Source organism: Macrobrachium nipponense, chromosome 1, assembly GCF_015104395.2.
Source record: "Macrobrachium nipponense isolate FS-2020 chromosome 1, ASM1510439v2, whole genome shotgun sequence".
In the NCBI taxonomy this organism is placed as follows: Eukaryota; Metazoa; Arthropoda; class Malacostraca; order Decapoda; family Palaemonidae; genus Macrobrachium; species Macrobrachium nipponense.
The window spans coordinates 51277827-51297630 of record NC_087200.1 but is presented as its reverse complement, the minus strand read 5'-3'; the positions used below and the strand labels follow the sequence as shown (position 1 = coordinate 51297630).

Below are 19804 nucleotides of genomic sequence, written 5' to 3'. Positions count from 1 at the left end.
AAATTGACAGTAAAATGGAATTGGAAGGTGTAACAGGAGGAAAACCTTGCAGTTGCACTAATCAATTGTTAGAGAAGGGTGGAAAGTAAGATAGAATAAAGAGGAATATGAAAAGTACAGTAAAAGGAGCTGCAGTTAGGGGCCGAAGGCACGCTGCAAAGAACCTCAAGTAAAGTCTACATTGCACTGATAGCACTACCCCCTTACGGAGCAAAAATATCTGGTCAAATATTCTTGTAAATATAATACTCTAAACGTTTAGAAATGAAAATGATAAATACCGATTGGATGTGAAAGCAAACAATTATTTTGACCAAAAAATTACTGTTCTGACACACTGTGCGCAACGGAAGAACGAAATAACAAAGTACTGTGTCGACATCTAAATTAAATTCGGCGACAAAAACTTCGTTTACACCGCAGTCTTTTAACTAGCTTTACACATAAAAACCAACAAATGATACATCAAATAAAAGTTAAGAACTTTACCTTTACAGCGATGCCCTAATATTAAAAATATCTTTATAAATAAGAAAGTTATTGAGGGCAATTATTTGAGTTCCGAGTTTTCAAATAGCAGTTGACGTGGTTCTAGACTTGCGCTAATTATTACTGGGGCTTCAAACTCCATTTACATATATATATATATATATATATATATATATATATATATATAAATATATATATATATATCCAATTAAATCTGAGAACTTTAACTTTACAACGGTGCCGTAATATGAAAGAAATATCTTAAAGATGGTAATTCGGCGAGTTCCAGGTTTTCCGTGATAGGATTCTCAGGAATAAACTTGGTCCACAAAACATTATATCACAAAATTGACAAGTATCTACCTCGTTAGTTTGATCGAATTTACTGAAACCCACACCACGGAAGCAGCGGCAGACTCCAAGAAGAAAAGTCGACTTAGTACACACACACACACACCAATGCCCCTTCTTTCCTTTCAATCCAAACCACCTTCCGTATTCAAAACCTGATTTTATCCCTTCCTCTCTCCATATTCACACCCTTCTCCTTCCTTCTCGATCTGAAGTTCCAGCCAGTGCTAGCGTGAAAGTGCCACAAAAAGTAACTGATAGGAGAGCCTGCTGACAAAGACACTGCAGAAACGGAGAGCGTCAGTCACTAGAGTGGCAATCTCCCTATGGAGCGTTTGACCTTCAGCGGCCATATTTAAAGGTCTAGGTCCAGCTCATAGTCCTATACTTTATTACTATTATTATTTTTACCTTTCACTATTATTATTTTTATTTTTTTACTATTATTACTATCATTATTTTTACCTTTCACTATCATCATTTTTATTTTTTACTATTACTATTATCTTATCATTATTAATATTTACTATTACTATTATCTTATTATTGCTCTATTATTATTGTTCCTGGTATTACTATCATTATTATTATTATTTAAGGGTAGGAGACCCTCTCTCAAACATGTTTTGTTAAAGAGGATGGCAGCATCAGTGGAACTGATTTTATATATAGTCTTTTCAATTCTTCTTATTATTTTCTTCTCATTAGGGCTGAAATTTGCTAATAGCTGGCCAATGTTCATATTCTGGTTAAGGAAATGTCTTCTAAAAATATTAATTTATTGATATGATAACTAAAAGTGGCGTATGGTCATCGTAGTGTTTACAAATTGTAGTCTAGAAATCAGGGTTTGTTCTCATTGTCTAAAGGCATAGCGGAATTCCAATGTTTCCAACCATAATCTTTGGTTCATTTTCAAGGGAGGGTGAGCTTGAACTGATTGGAATGGGGTCGTTCGACGGTATCTATAATGTCCCGGGTGCTCTGTCTTGTGAGAGTTGAGTTTTCATTGACTGAACAAAGGATTAAGTCCCTGAGTCAAGCCGTCTCCCAGAGGTGGATGCTCGCACTGATCTTCGTGTGCGGATGCTGGAGACTGAGAGGGTAGTATTGGGAAGGTCATTGCTGGTAGATGGGGGCACCATCTGATTGGTCCGTTTGTTCGGCTCTGGGGTGTTGACGGGCGGCGCCCTACGCACCACTGTCAGGAGGAGGGAAGCCTCTTGTGTGGTGTTGAGGCTGGGTCTCTCCTTTTCGATGTGTAGGGCCTCCAGGAGGCGGAGGCGACGGTGGTCTGCCGCCTTATCAATAATTCCAATATTAGGAATTATGTCCTTTCGGGTTATCCTGATATTGTGGGCGTTTTTAGCATGGTTATGGATGGTGCCTTTCTGAGCGTGGCAGGATATACTCTTGGAAAAACACATAGTTGTCATACCAATGTAGGCACCTGTTCATTCCAGGACAGGGCATTTGTTTTGGTAGACAATGTTAGTTTTCTTGAGAGGGTCCTGCACCACGGGGGCTGGATTGTTTTTCAAGATCAGGCCACTGGTCTTCTTGCTTTTGTAGTCAATTATCAGTTTAACCTTTTTGCAGGGTCCATAGGGAGATGTTCCTTTCTATGATGTCACAAAGGGTTCGCTCGTCCTCTTTGTATTTCTTGTGAAATACTCCCTTGTAAAAGAGAGTAACATCTTCAAGGGTGGAGGGGCGAGGTTTCTACTGATACCATTTATCGATGTTTCTTCAAATGCATTTTTGTGATGTCCCTGTTGGAATACCATTTTTTTTTAATTAAAACCTGGGCAGCACGCTCTAATTCAGTGTGTGTTCTTCCAAGAAGAGCAGTGTGAGAGAGCTCTCCTGATGAAGGCGCTGATCGCAGTGCGCTTGTGTCTTTCTGGACACTCGCTCTCGCCGTTCAGGCACATGCCCAGGTTCGTGGGTTTCATATACACTTGCGTTATGAAGCGCTCCTCTTGTTGCCCAACGAGGACGTCAAGGAAGGGGAGGCGATGGTCACGGCAATGTTCAGTAGTGAAGTTGAGTCTGGTGTGGTCGTGAAAGGCTTGTCGCAGGTGCTCTATTTCTTCCACCATCCTGGCGCTTATGAAGGTGTCGTCAATATACCGGACGTACATAGATGGTTTCTCAATGGTGGCGAATCCCAGACATTCTAGAGCACCCATATAGAAGTTCGCGAAAAGTACTCCAAGGGGAGAAACCATCGCTACACCATCTTTTTTTTGTGTACATATGGCCTCTGTGGGTGGAGCAAGGGGCCTTTTTTGTACAAATCTCAAGGAGTTTTGGAGGGCATATTCAGGGATGTTTAATGGGGGCATGGAGTCGTCTCTTTATACATGATCCAGAAGACATTACTCTCTTTTACAAGGGAGTATTTCACAAGAAATACAAAGAGGATGAGCGAGCCCTTCACAACATCATAGAAAGGAATGTCACCCCTACAGACCCTGCGAAAAAGGTTAAACTGATAATTTACTACAAAAGCAAGAGGACCAGTGGCCTGATCATTAAAAAGAATCTAGTCCCAATGGTGTAGGACCCTCTCAAGAAAACTAATGTCTAAAATACAGATGCCCTGTCTGGGAATGCTCCAGTGCCTACATTGGTATGACAACTATGCCATTTTCCATGCTCAGGAAGGCGCCATCCATAATCACGGCTAAAAAACACCCACAATATCAGGATAACTCAAAAGAACATAATTCCTAATATTGGAATTACTGATAAGGCGGCAGACCACCGTCGCCTCCACCTCTGGAGGCCCCTACACATCGAAAAGGAGAGACCCAGCCTCAACACCACACAAGACACTTCCCTTCTCCCACCCGGACGGTGGGGCGCGTGGGGCGCCGCCCGCCAACAACCCAGAGCTGATCAAACGGACCAATCAGGGTGGTGTACCCATTTACCAGCAATGATCTTCCCAATACTACCCTCCCAGTCTCCAGCATCCGCACGCGAAGATCAGTGCGAGCATCCACCTCTGGGAGACGGCTTGACTCAGGGACCTTAAAATCCCCTGTTCAGCCAATGAAAACTCAGCTCTCACCCGGAAAGGGACACTATAAATACCGTCATCGAATGACCCCATTCCAATCAGTTCAAGCTCACCCTCAATTGAAAATGACCCAAGATATGGTTGGAAACGTTGGAATTCGCTATGCCCTTTGACATCGAGAACAAACCCTGATTTCCAGACTACAATTTGTAAATTCTACGGTGACTATACTCCACTTTTATTTATCAAATCAATAAATAATAAATTAATATTTTTAGAAGACATTTCCTTAACCAGAATATGAACACAAAATCGCCAGCTATTAGCAAATATCAACCCTGATGAGAAGAAAATAAATAGGAAGTATTGAAAAGACTATATATAAAATCATTCCACCATGATGCTGCCATCCTCTTTACCAAAACATATTATCGTTATATTACTATTATCACTGGATTCAATTTCACAGAAAAAAAATTACTGTACAAAAACAGGTTGGTCTCAGGACTCCAACCATTGTGGTCAAGGCCTAAGCATCTGCTGTTGGATCTAAGCAGTGCTGAGCATAAATGATTTCTGTAAATTACAGGACTTTCAACTTAACATAGTTATGTACAATCACTAACACTAACATTCACAATACACTTACACTCACACTTATTATACATTCATTAAACACACTTACTATACACTCACTAAACACTCACACTTGACATACATTAAACACTAAATACTCACTATACCACAAGCACTCAGTAAACATCACTAAAACACTCAATCCTAAACATTCATTAAACACTAAATAATCACTAAGCACTCACATTACACAAACATTCACTTAGTACTCACTATACACTATATACACTAAAACCCTAAACAACTTGTCAAACACTAAATACTCACTAAACCCAAATGCTCATTATACTCCTCAACACTCATTAAACTCTAACAGTGAATGAACATCCATTCACTACTCTTTAAACATTTAATAAACACTTACACATTGAACATTCACTAAACACTAACATTCAATAAGACATTCACTGAACACTCAGTAAACATCCACTGAATACTTGCACACTAAACATTCACTAAACACTAACACTCACAAGACATTCATTAAACATTCACTGAATACTTACACACTAAAATATTCACTAATATTCACAAAACATCCACTGAATAATTACACTCTAAACATTCACTAAACCCTAAACATGGGGTAAACATTCACTAAACCCTAAAGTAAACATTCACTAAAACACTTACTCTTAAATGTTCCTTAAACACTTAGTCACTAAACCCTGAAAATTTGTTAAACACTCATCAAACATTAACGATAAAAAAAAGTCCACAATTGCACTAATCTCCTGTTCAATTTGTGGGGGACCTTGGCCGCAAGGCTTTGCAACGCCACCCTGGTGGAAGACCACCAACTACATAGTTGCTGGTATAGAGATCACAACTCCAGGTATACGGCTGAAAAGAAATGCATCCATCCTCTGGAATAACAACTGCCATTTTAATTTAAAAATCGCACATCAAATTTTTCGTCTTGATTTGAAGAATCCTCAGATTTTCACCATTTTTCCATTTTCCTTCTGGTCTCTAGGACAAAAGGATAAAAATGGTTTGCAATGTTGACTGTCCTTTTTCTTCCCTTTCGTTGATAATCAGCTTTTTCATCTCCACAGAGACATACACTATTACGGGCAGCAGCAGCTGCTTCGGAAAAAGAAAAGAATCCTCTCAATCTTCCCTATCTTCACAGACTCCCAAGAGGCATATTGACCAACTATCATAAGAAAACAAGTGAGAGAGAGAGAGAGAGGAGTGTTGTGTGATCCCATTTGATTTTGTGTGAGCTTGTGAGTGTGAATGCATGTGTGTATGCTGGGCTTTTGGATGGAGGAGGGTAGGGGTATAGGAAGGAGGGATGGGGAAATCAATTTTTGAAAGTTTGAATTTGAAATTTTATTCCTGAGTCACACATTGGAGATTCAAGACCGTAACTGTCGTAAAGGCTGGGTTTGGCGAACAATCAGCATCATTCGCATGCCTTGGGCCACAAAATAAATAAATAAAGCCAGCTGATGATTGGGACACCATGACGTCATATGCAATGAACCATTTACGACATCCTTCGCACATCGAGATGAGATCATGTATTTACGTAGCCGAAGATTGAGGCCACGCCCACATTTAACGGTTGTTTACAGGACTGCGATGTCGTGAGGGCATAAGGATTCATGATGGTTTAATTGCTATTTATTTTCGTTATAAGCCGGCAGCAGCGCAACGGCACTGTCATATGTTGTGAACATGGATGCCACTATATATAAAAAGTATATTAATAATACTGAGTATCTTTAATCCAATACGTATTTTACTAAAAAATAGAAAATCTCTTTTCATCTCTTACTTCGGATATTGTAATGAATTACATGTGATTGCACTATCAGCTGACTGACTTATTTGTATGAAAGACACACGTGTAAAATAAACTATGTAAATTCTTGAAAATACTAATAATCTTGTCTTCTACATATGTTATATTATTTACTTTTTACTAGTTCAGTGTCATTTCTAACTTTTTTTAACTTGATAATATTTGGAGATGGTTTGCAGTCGAGGAAATTGTTACAAACAAAATTATTGAAGTAAAGTAAAAGTCATTTTTAAAAAATTAGAAAAAAAATAGTTAATAATCATAAGATTAGAATATGTGGGTTAGGCATAGGGTTATTGAACGCTATAATGAGAGTGAAGGAAAATCAAAATTAAACAAATAATGAGTTTATATTAGACACTCTAAAGATCACTGTTAAAAGAGTTAAGATTAAAGAGATTTAATTTCTAATGGAATAAAATTGCCATGAATAAAAGGGAAAAAAGACACATCTATACAAAATTATAAGATATTTCAAAAACCCACAAGACAGAGTAGGAAGAATACGTATTTCTCTCCCCCCCCCCCCCACCCCCCCCCCCCCCCCCCCCCCCCCCCCCCCCCCCCCCCCCCCCACCCCCCCCCCCCCCCCTCCACCCCCCCCCCCCCCCCCCCCCCCCCCCACCCCCCCACCCCCCCCCCCCCCCCCCCCCCCCCCCCCCCCCCCTCATATTTTAAGAAGTCTCAACCTCGCATTAAAGAACTTTATTCTGTCTCTCTCTTTGTTCTGAAATGCTCTTGTTTTAGAACGGCGCATTTGCAGTTCGTAAACGGTAGCTACAGGTAAGATTAGCTCATTTAAAAATTATCTACCGTAGGTATACCTCAGGTAAAGACAGAGAAATAGTAAAGCGTAGGTTGTAAAAATATGTGCGAGCACTAACTACGAACGAGAGAGAGATAGAGAATTATTATTTTTATATTATTATGTTATTTATTTTACACATAACTGCACATACAGGCGCACATGTAAAGTAACTACTGGTCACTTTCGCCGAACGTGACATATGTCTCGGGTATTAGGGTCTCTTCAAAATTACCCCGCACTTTCATCCTAAAGATTTTGATAATTTCAATTATTGTTATGGAAAATAACAATGTTATTAGTGCTTTTACAAAAATTTAGTACTTGGACAATATAATATTTTATATACAATTTACTATGAAAAAATACATATAGAATTTAAAGTAGCAAATATCTTTATAGAAAACATACAAAAAGAACTTACAGTAGCATTGTCTTAATTTTTCATGGGTTTATTTCTTTCGAGCTGGATATTGTCACGGCAGCCATACCCCGATCGCGGTGGATATTGGTACGGCAGCCATACCCCGATCGCGGTGGATATTGGTACGGCAGTGAATTGTGCATGCGCGAACCCTTGTTTACCGCCTCAGGCATATCAGTGACAGCAAGAAAAATGGCGACGGAACAGCATGAACCGTGGAATGATACATTAGTTTTCGCCAAAAAACCATAGACATCTATGAAGACTCAAACTTTCATAAATTGTATATACGTAGGTCACGAAAGATCGAATCGGCCCTGAAAAGGACTCCAAAGAGGAGATTCAAAGAGGATTATATATAAATATATACACTACCATCTTACCTTGGTGACTTTCTAGGCCTTTATTCTGCCGAACATCAGCAGTTGCAAAGAGCCGCCTTTGTCCACTTTACAATATTCGTTTAATTCACTGCATTGGGTATTGCAGCTGTCGGAGAAGACGATAGAATTTACCAGCTAGTGAAATGGCAAAAATTAAACCAAATTTCAGCACTATTCCATTAAAATTTGGATAGCTTTGTTTTTGTAGCACAAAAAAGCGGGACAAAATTCACAAAAGCAAAACAAAAAGGGTTGGGGGGGGCCCCATTTTGCTAACTAAAAAAAGGGAGACATGTTCAAAAAGTGGGACTGTCCCGCCTAAAAGCCCAACTCTGGTCACATAATACAGTATGATTAGCAAACTGGTAAACAGATACAGCTAACTGCCGTACCTACAGCAAGTCAAGAGCGCAATACGGCACCACTGACAGAATCTGCTGTACCCCCCCCCCCCCCCCCCACACCCCCCCCCCCCCCCCCCCCCCCCCCCCCCCCCACACTATATTATTTGTACGGAAGGAAGTCTGAAATTGACGCATAGGCAATTCACTGCCGTACCAATATCTACCGCAATCGGGATACGGCTGCCCGTACCCAATATCCTGTGCCTATTTCTTTTTCTTATCTGAGATCTGACAGCTAACATGATTACGTCTGGCAGTGGCAACGCTGACACTATTTTGACTAGGCACACTCCCACTGTGTATGTTGTGGGGTTGCAAAGTGCCTGGTGTATGTTGTGATGGATGCCTCATGTTCACATTGCTGACTAAATCATTGCTAATCAAATGCTGACGCCGTTGCGGCAGCCAAAACTCCATTACAGCACAATGGCGTCTGCCAGCATGAAATGGCGACATTTGACAGTTGTCGTGACTCAACTGCATAGGTGACTAGGCAGCCTTGCAGGTCCACCATCATTTGGCAAGTTGTAGAGGTGTCGTAATAAGCAATTTTTTGGCCATTACGACAGTCACGGTCTTGAATCACCAATGTGTGACTCAGCATTACTGTTCATTTCTAACTGCTAGCTGACCAACCCAGCGCTGCCCAGGGTAACTCTGAATGGCAACCAATAAATTCTCTCTCTCTCTCTCTCTCTCTCTCTCTCTCTCTCTCTCTGTTTTTTACCCTCTCTCTTCTCCCTAACACCCCCTCTACTCTCCCTCTCTCTCTCTCTCTCTCTGTCACACCCTCCCCAACCCCAACCCCTTTTCTTTTTTTTTTTTTTTTGGTGCCATTATATATATATATATATATGTATATATAGTATATATATATATATATATATATATATATATATATATATATATATATATATATATATATATAGAGAGAGAGAGAGAGAGAGAAGAGAGAGAGAGAGAGAGAGAGAGAGAGAGAGAGAGAACTAGCATATCACGAGGGAAGAGAAATATACTTAAAACTTTAAAGTGATTGCATAAAATTCCAGTATCCTGCAAGAAAAACTTATTATATCACTCTCTCTCTCTCTCTCTCTCTCTCTCTATATATATATATATATATATATATATATATATATATATATATATATATATATATATATATATATATATATATGATAAAGAAGATCAAGGGCAGGAACACGAAGAGATTCACATTAACCTTTAATCCTACGTTTCGTGACAACATCGCCACATCTTCAGGGATTTTTCTCACAAAATAAAGTATAAAATGTTAACATAAAATAAGAGCTGATCACACAAGATCCAATAGTTGAAAAGTAAAAACAGTTTAATGGTAAAATTACAACTCTCATACTTAAATTACATGCACACTTGATTAAAACAGACCAGAAATACCAAACAACTTACAAATGACGAGAAGAACATTTAAAAATTTCAGCTAAATTATGCAAACATAAAAAAGTAATAACAAATATCATAAAAAGTAAAAGTCATATATTCACAAAACCACAGCCAAAAACAGCTCAACACTTAACCAACCTTTCAGCATCAAAGATAAAAACACACTAAAAGTAAACAACGTCAAGAGGCACAAGGAATGACAGAATAATTAGGCTAAAAACAATGGGACAGCAAAGGAATGGTTGTTTAAAGTTGGAACTCGTAGTTTGATGTTCAGAGTTTCCAAAATCAACAGTTCGTTGGGTTCCCTTGTTTGGCCAATAATTTTAAAATCTTCGTATTTGACTGTAGCTTTACATATTTAATAGTGTGCTTCTTATATAAGATGTTTCAGGGTTAGATAATTTACACCCAGTTCTGTAACTAACGCCCCGATGGGAATCGGCCCTGACCCTGAGAAGACGTCGGGTAGATCCAACATATTTTCCCAGATTACATCTGGGACAAGTGTATTCATAAACGACACCCGACGTCATCAAAGGGCAGAGCCGATCTTTAAACATGAAGAGCGAGCCAATAGTCTTGGGATTTTTAGGTATAAGTTTTAGATTTACGGCTCCAAAATATCTGTGCACAATCTTGGTAACTCGTTAATCTAAAACTTATACCTAAAATCCCAAGACTATTGGCTCGCTCTTCATGTTTAAAGATCGGCTCTGCCCTTTGATGAAGTCGGGTGTCGTTTATGAATACACTTGTCCCAGATGTAATCTGGGAAAATATGTTGGATATACCCGACGTCTTATCAGGGTCAGGGCCGATTCCCATCGGGCGTTAGTTACAGAACTGGGTGTAAATTATCTAACCCTGAAACATCTTATATAAGGAAGCACACTATTAAATGTAAAGCTACAGTCAAATACGAAGATTTAAAATTATGGCCAAACAAGGGAACCCAACGACTGTTGATTTTGGAAACTCTGAACATCAACTACGAGTTCCAACTTTAAACAACCATTCCTCTGCTGCCCCCATTGTTTTTAGCCTAATTATTCTGTCATTCCTTGTGCCTCTTGACGTTGTTTACTTTTAGTGTGTTTTTATCTTTGATGCTGAAAGGTTGGTTAAGTGTTGAGCCGTTTTTGGCTGTGGTTTTGTGAATAGATGAATTTTAATTTTTATGATATTTGTTATTACTTTTATGTTTGTGTAATTTAGCTGAAATTTTAAATGTTCTTCTCGTCATTTGTAAGTTGTTTGGTATTTCTGGTCTGTTTTAATCAAGTGTGCAATGTAATTTAAGTATGAGAGTTGTAATTTTACCATTAAACTGTTTTTTACTTTTCAACTATTTGGATCTTGTGATCAGCTCTTATTTATGTTAACATTTTATACTTTATTTTGTAGAAAAATCCCTGAAGATGTGGCGATGTTGTCACGAAACGTAGGATTAAAGGATAATGTGAATCTCTTCGTGTTCCTGCCCTTGATCTTCTTTATCATGTGAATAAACGCCCTGTACGTCTGGCCTGTGTTGTATATATATATAGATATATATATATATATATATATATATATATATATATATATATATATATATATATATATACATTTATAGATACATACCTTGGAGGAATAATGGGAGGAGACGCCTTGCTGCGGGATAAGTGAAGCCACTCAGGTCGCTGGCCGCCATATTGGGACTGGCAACTGAATCCCTGGGTCGACCGTAGGTACGCGACCTTGCGATAACTAAGGTGTCACACTTTTTAATTTTGATAAGCTCTTATTTTAATTCATTCTTTTAGTTTTCTTGTGTGCGTACTCTTCTGCTTATGGTACACATAATTTCGTACTCCATTTTATCCTCAGACAGTTAACACGTTTACTGAAACTATAATTCCTTGATGAAAAAATAAGTGAATTTGAGGGAAGTGAAGCTACTATTGAATTCATTATGGTATTCAACACCTTATTTAACATATCAAATTCTCGAAATCTAAATACCAAAGCATTTTAAAGCCCAATTCAGATGAAAAATGCAAGTGATATTAAAGATTTTCTAATAAAAGCAGAAATATATATCAGATCTTTGAGACTTCAGGATGGTAAAGACATTTTAAAATAAGATCGAAAAAGTGGTTTCATTGGCTATCTCTATTGCGTACGAGGGCTTCAGATTCTGTACGAAACCTATATTGCATCAGAAGGTAGGCCTTTACAATTTTTGATGCCCTACAAATTGTTCAGCTCAGGAATCATATTGAACTAATCCTTAGGTCAAAAGTTAAGGGTAATGGGAGGCATTTCATGATAATCCAGCCAGCGAGACAAAATTCTCTGCGTTACAAAAAGCTACTGTACATAATGAACTGGATTCAATTTTGTGCAACTGCTTGCCATCGGAGTCGGTACCCATATTAACTGCTTCAAGCAGGATAAAAGAGCAGGCTGCAGTAAGGAATATAAATGCTTTTGTTTCAAGACATCGAACTTTAGAAGTTCAAGAAGCATATTCAGATGACAAGGAAGATGATTATGGTTATATTCCAAACCTTTACCACTTGTCAAAATGTTCAAATAAAATAGTAGCTTATATTGCAGGCTTTGTTGTTTTTAAGTTAAAAAAAGTCTTTACAGTGTGAGGTCTGCATTGATGCATTGACGTTAACAGACGCTAATTTTCGTCACACCATTAAATTAAAAACCAAAGGAAAATTGGTGTATCCGTCAAATGATGTTATTGATATATGCAATACATGAGGAAAAAATATGAGGGAAATGTTGTCCTGCAACAAAACACTGGGGAGAGTTAACTTCCATAAATTAGTTAGTTCAGTATTGGCAGCTTACAGAGGCAAAACATTATTTTCGGAGTTCGATTATCACATGTATGATACTCAACCATTGGACAATCACTTGCACTTATTGATTAAAACAGTAACTGAAAAATATTTGCAAGTGGATATGATTATGCTGGTAAGCGGATTACCGCTAAACTTCAATCGCAGGTCGCAGGAAAGAGTCGCCAGATATATACTAAGTTAATTCATTTTAGCGGTCAATAATTCCTAATAGTAGGCGATAACAAACAGTAAGGACTAAGGAATTAGCAGACATAAAGAGAATAGCTTTAAATTTGTGCCAGTAATAGGTTATATGTATATAAGATTATGAAAAATTTGTATTGTATTTCTGAGTAATAAAGGAAGGTATTATGAATGATGAAATAATTAACTATGTTCTTTAAAAGAATGATAAAATGTCTAACACTTTTCGCCTCCATTTATGCCATGAAAAGACGCATTATGAAAATAAAAGATGTGAAAAGTAACTGAAGCGTTTCTATTAATCCTTATGGTGTGGTCTCTCTTTTGCCAGTCCTAGGCGTGGCTGCCACGCGGTAACTGGCTCACTTTACTGAACGGCTCTGACCCCATGCGGGGCGTCTCCTCCCATTATTCCTCCAAGATACTACATATACATACATACATACATACATACATACATATATATATATATATATATATATATATATATATATATATATATATATATATATATATATATATACCATATATATAATATATATATATATATATATATATATATATATATATATATATATATATATATATATATATATATATATATGAATATATGAATATATATATACTATATATATATATATATATATATATATATATATATATATATATAGATATATATACATATATATATATATATATATATATATATATATATATATATACTATATACTATATATATATATATATATATATATATATATATATATATATCATATATATATATATATATATATATATATATATATATATATATATATATATATATATATATAATGAGGAGATTTCCCCATTATTCATTTGGTAAACGTGTAGCTCGAGCATCAAGGCAAACTAATACACACAGCCCCTCTCTCTCTCTCTCTCTCTCTCTCTCTCTCTCTCTCTCTCTCTCTCTCCAAGCGATCAACGGCTCGCGACCTCTCTCTCTCTCTTCTCCAAGCAATCTCTCTCTCTCTCTTCATCCTCTTTCTCTCCACTCTAACAGGTAACCAAAATGAGAGAGTGCATCATAAGAAAATACATTTATTAACAATGAATAAATAATGAATTAATCAAGTCTTACAGACTAACTCAAATTCAATTAAAACCCCAACAAAAATGTCTGAAACAGTTATAGTCACACCAATCGTCTTTCCCATCTGGGACTCCCTCTCGGTCCCCCCATTGCCAGAACCGTCTGTTTTCAAAGACACAGAACACATCCCATAAGTACACACACAGTTTAACAATCAGAGATTTAAAGATTGAATATTACTACAAACATGTCAAATAGATAAAAACAAGCCAGTCTTTGGCTAAAAAAATTTTAACTCCACCCCATGCAGCCGGACTATTTCGCACACTCAATAAAAAACCACTCTGAAGAGCACCACGGCATCTTGCCTTTCTTCCAAAGACGCCTCTATCAAAATCCCCCATAGACTTGGGTATCCAACATTATTAACAGAAGAGGCGCACACGCACTTACGAACGCACACTTCGTTAACGCCTCACACTTACTGGCCGCATCCAGTTTCACAAAGGCACTTTGAGAAGAGTGTTCATGAACTTAGTTACATTGACCTGTCTAACTAAGCAGATTCATCTCACGCCCACCCACAGAAACTATTCGTCAGCTTTCTCCTCGGGTCGTTGCTTCTGCTCTGTTCTTCACATTACATAGGTCACAGTGAACATATTGGCAATATATTATTAATCAAAAAACCATAGGCCTACATATATTTATATATTCAGAATCATAGGTAGAGTCTTCTTCAACCAATGCTTAAGAAGATTAAAGGGAAACTATCAACCGGGGTGACCTAGTTAAGTGGCTACCTGTGGAACGATCTCTAGGTATAAATACTACCTTTTCTGTAACTTTTCTCATTCATTACCTACCTGAAGAGAGAGAGGGAGCCCATAAAATGCCAAAATATTGAAAGTAAGCACTATATTCCAGAGACTGCTGTCTCTCTCTTCCTTAGGTAGGTAATGCAATGAGAAAAGTTACAGAAAAGGTGGTATTTATACCTAGAGATCCTTCCACAGGTAGCCACTTAACTAGGTCACCCCGGTTGATAATTTCCCTTTAATCATCTTAAGCATTGGTTGAAGGAAGACTCTACCTATGATTCTGAATCCCAGGCGCCCCTTGAGATGATCATTACCTGTCTTTGTTTAATCAAGGATGACTCTATCATGAGAAGAGTGAGGGAAGGAAGCCAGCACCGGTTCATTCCTGAGAGCAAAGCTGAGTCCGGGCATAAATTCCCTCCTCTTCAATACCAAGTTGACCTACATGTTTACCATCTGGTGGGCCAAGTAGAAGATTGCTCTACCCCTAGATCGGCATGGTCTCCCGAAGGTCGCTGTTTCTTGTTGCATGAGGAACAAGAAATGTCCTCCACTCCAAGGTGCTGCAGCAAGAGACCCAGAGCTAGACGAACTAAGTCCAGGTCCATCTGTTTCATCAGCAGTGTTTCTGTCGAGAGCATGTTCTTCTGGCAAAGAAAAGGAGAGGGAAGTAGCCTTGACTGAGCAGTTAGATAGAAGGAAGCTCTCTTCTTCAGAGATAAGGGAGTTCATTTGATCCAGTGCACCCTCGGCAAGCAGGTCTTGGGTTCCTTCTTAGGTCCCTAAAAACAAAAACCTTCAAGGCCAGAGCGACGATCTATGGGAGCTACCATTGCCACCCCCTTCCCTGGGATTGTTGTGCTGACAACTCAATGCCATAGAGTAGGGCTGTGACTAAATAGGAAATCCGAGTTGCAGGCCCTTCTGTCCACCCCACGCTTCCCAGTATACCCCAAGAAGTTGAGGGGACAGGAGAGGTTCCTCCTCCCTCTTCTCATGAGAAGAGTGTTGTGGTGGACAAGAGTCATGTCAATGACAACGACCATCTTGTCCACCACGTGGGGACAAAGGCTTCTGGACCTTGTGTGCCACTTCAGCCAAACCCTTGGGTCAGGCTAGCAGTTCCTAGGCCCTAAAGAAGTCCCAGGCTTCGAAGGGCACTTTAGAAGCAACCCAATCTTTGTCTATCCTGCTAAGAAAGGCTGCCCAGTCTCGCCCCTTTCCTCCACCCTTTTTCAGCCCAGGAATAGAAGAAGGGAGGGAAATGCCAGAATTGACATTCCCCTCCACCAGTTGCCTCTAAGGGGGGAATGCCTGTGACCCTCCTCATCTGCACAGACATGAAGGGTTAGTGGGGGCCCAACCCCTTCACTCGTGCAGAGGGCAAAGCTTCTCCCTTCCCGCAAGCGCAGATTGTTGTGTAGAAATCACCCTGGTCTCCAGTCCCCCACCGATGATCTCTTGATGAAGTGAGTGAAGATGACAAGGAAGAAGGCTCTCCCAAAGGAGGACAGCAAGAACAAAAAGCCTCATTGGGAGTATGAAAGCCTCCAGAGGATTGCTTGCCAAGGTAGACAGTCTTAGGTAGTCACCAAGGCGAGTCACCCTCCGATGACAACTTGAAGGGCTTTTTCTGGTCCTTCCTCCTCAAGAAGAACTTATTCCATTGCTCTGAAGACCAGTTGCGACACTCAGAACAAGTAGAATTAGGGTGTACAATCAACTCCCCTGCATGATGTGCAGAGGAGACGAGGATCTACTTCAACAAAGGAGTGAAAGTGGTTGCACGCTTGATGGAGTGCCAGGGCAGATCCACATAGCAATCGGTTTGCTCTCCTCAATTATGAAAACTGGGGTTGATTAACCATTATTGAAGAAAAATTCACACAATCAACAATACTACAAAGAACTATCCCACCGGGAAAGATGAAAAGTTGCAAAAGCTGAAGAGAAGGCAAAGAAACAGCAGGCAGAACAGAGGGTAGCATAGGATGTGACATCCGTCTACGAGTAAAGTGACGCTCTACCAACTGGGTGGGGGTACCTCCCACCCAGTACTTGATAGTTAACTACCATAAACCTTGTAAAAAGTTTAATGGCTGGTTTCCAGCTTTGCCAAATAGGAATTCCTACATGGAGACCAGATAGGTTTGTGCATTGTGTAGGAGCAATATGTATATCTAATATGTTTACATATGTATTAAATACGGGAATGTATGTATTACCCAAATCCTGAGAGTAAACATATATTACAGCCTTGTACACAAAAAAAGGCAGTCCCTAGCCCTAGATAGGACAGTACATGGTTGAAATGATGTGTATCTCATAAAATCTGAATGTGTTATTAAATATGTGAATGTATGTATTACCCTAAATCATGAGCTTAAACATGTACCACAGCCTGTATTACAAACTTGGTTCTTAATCAACAACACTCACAGCCAACTGACCTATCTTTATCTCCATTCTTGGTAGCCTATCGCATACCATCTCTTACCACATGTCAAAGAGAATGAATGTTCCCATAACTTACTTCATAAGGATTCTCAGTGTCCTTAGAAAATCGTCTTCCTCCAAGGGCCTGGCACTGTTCAGTGTTGCCACACATGACCGACTCTCGTGCCAGAGGAATTCGCCTTTGTGCAAGTCCTCGATATTGCAATTCGCTGGCCATAGCCATTTGATGTCTTTGTAATTATCAGCCTAAGAGAGTAAAAGAAGAAGAATAATAATTACACATTAGATTAGCTGTAATACACACAATGCCCTCTTAACTTTTCAAATTCTTTGTACTTTTTGGATACTCTTGTATACAAAGCCTTTGGATCCAAGAGCAAGAAATATGACGCAATTATGATGTCCGGTAGCAGGAAACGAACCCGCATCCCATAATCACAATGAGAAGGATAAAATCTACTGCTGTTCATACATATACTATATACCTGTCAAATTCGTGGTCAGGTCAAAGTTACGGACGCAGGTTTGTTTTGCTGTACTGCGCATCATATTGTTTGATATTCTTGCATTTAGATCCCAAAGGCCTTGAAGTTTTTGCCAATTTTTTGAACGACTTTTGTTACCAGCTTTGCCAGATCGTTGTTGGCGTGTAAGCCTACTTGAAGGGCAGCACCCAGCCCTTACACAGGGACAGATGAAAAAGGCAAAAGAGATTTTACAGTTTTATTAAAAGAAATAGAGCCTTCTCTTATATCTACCCAATATTTACAGCTAAATCCCTACTCAACAACAAATTTCCTGCCAACTTGGTAGGCCACAGTGAACACGTGACTTCGCGGTCACAGATAAAGTGAACTTTGAATCTTAACCGACTGACAAAGCCATCCCACTCTCACTGGGATTGAGATCACTTCAGTTTTAAACTAAACACAAACCCTGCTTACTATTAACAACAATTATATGGGTACTCACAATTACCACATGGTAGAGAACGAAATCTTGACGTGAAAACATGCAGTGAAATCAGTTGGTGGGCCTTCCAGAAAGTTGTGCTGCTCTTGAAGCAACATAAGGTAGCCATCTTGCCAATAGCGCTTGAAACGTTCAAGCGTTTTTGTCAGGTGGAAATATTGGTGACACAGCTGCCTAGTGGTCAATGTCTGATACATTTCTTCATGAGGAACCACTGGCAGGAGCAAATTTATCACATCACCTCGGACAAGATGGGAGGGCGTGAGGACCTCATCCCCCCTCGCATCTCCTGCGTACATCAATGGCGGTTATTAACCACCGCTTCAGGTTCCTTGATGAGGGTGCAAAGCTGCTCTTCGCTAAATACATTTCATTGTAGGGTGGTCACAAGTGTGCGTTTGACCACCCCTATCTCCTTATTTTCTCTTCCAGGGAGATCTGGGGTCTGGAATATCCACTTTATTCCCCTTCTCCGGAGGAATCGTTGGGTCACATCTTCATCATATATCTCACTCAAGAAGGTGCTATCTGCTCGAAAGGTCGTGGCATTGTCACTGTAGATGTTAGAATGTGCCCGGTGCTCTTTCTGAAGAGCGACACAAAGTGTCAGGTATCCAGTCCTTGCAATAATCTAGATATACTGCATGGCTGGGTAGACACGTTATGATCAGGAGGTATCCTACCCCTGCTTCCCATAAGCCTTGGGGGAAGATTTTGTCTCACAAAAAATGGGGTTTGCAAGCCCTAAAGGATCAAAATTGGAAACAAGCAACAACAGCTTACGATTCATGAGTGCTGTGCCCTGCCCGCTTACACTGGCCCCCTTACATGGCTTCAGACTCAAGCAATCATTCTCTCTATCCAAGATCATGCCTAACACTGAAATTTCCCTAGGGTCCTTGCTTCCTATCTGTTTGTCAAAATGCATGATGTTACTGACCCACCCCGTCAATGGCATGTGGAGCCTTTGTCTAGTAATGATTTTACCTCAACATAATCCTCCCCATCTCCTCCAAGGTTTCATATGTTGTCTGCAAGTAATTATCTATGTAAAAGGATTGGATCAAGTTCTCTCTACCCCCTTTTTTCCTGAAATGGGTCCTAAGCACTTGTTCCAATATGTTGGGACTAGTTGTGACACCAAAAACTAATACTTTGGAGAGCATACATGGCCGCTTGTGTAGGTCTTCGTTGCCACAGAAAGCAAGCGTATTTGTTATCTTCTGGGTAAAGCAAGACACGATGGAATGCCTTGGAAATATCTGATGTCATAGCATGAGGGTGAGGTCTGAATTTGTTCATTATATTTTGAAGCATCTCGACCCAGGTTTAGGTCCGGGATAAAGACAATTGTTTAACGAGAGCTCACCCTTTGCTTTCGAAGATGCATTAAATACTATGTGCAGTGGCATAGTTAACCTGTTTTTTCACCCCAAAATGAACTTCCTTAATGAAACCTGCTGCTAAATATGTCTGAAGGACATTCTCATAGTCATTTTGGTAGCTAGTCTTTCACAAATTGCTTTTCTAATGTGTTCAGTTGCTGACATGGTAAACTGTTCATGTGGCACGACACCAAATCATGTCCAATTTTCATCCATTTTGACCTCGGCTATTCTTCACACACAGTGCCCATTGAGGTACCCTCCCATATGGCGCAACCCCATTATG

General features: G+C 39.4%; 1 protein-coding gene across 1 annotated transcript in view; it reads right to left on the bottom strand.

Moving 5' to 3' along the window:
* The window catches only part of LOC135218780 (uncharacterized), a 138965-nt gene that overhangs the window by 111655 nt on the left and 7506 nt on the right, over positions 1 to 19804 (bottom strand). The window contains exon 2 of the mRNA XM_064255229.1: positions 17238 to 17407. Within this exon, the coding sequence (XP_064111299.1) occupies positions 17238 to 17407 (170 nt within the window). The remainder of the gene's footprint in view (positions 1 to 17237; positions 17408 to 19804) is intronic.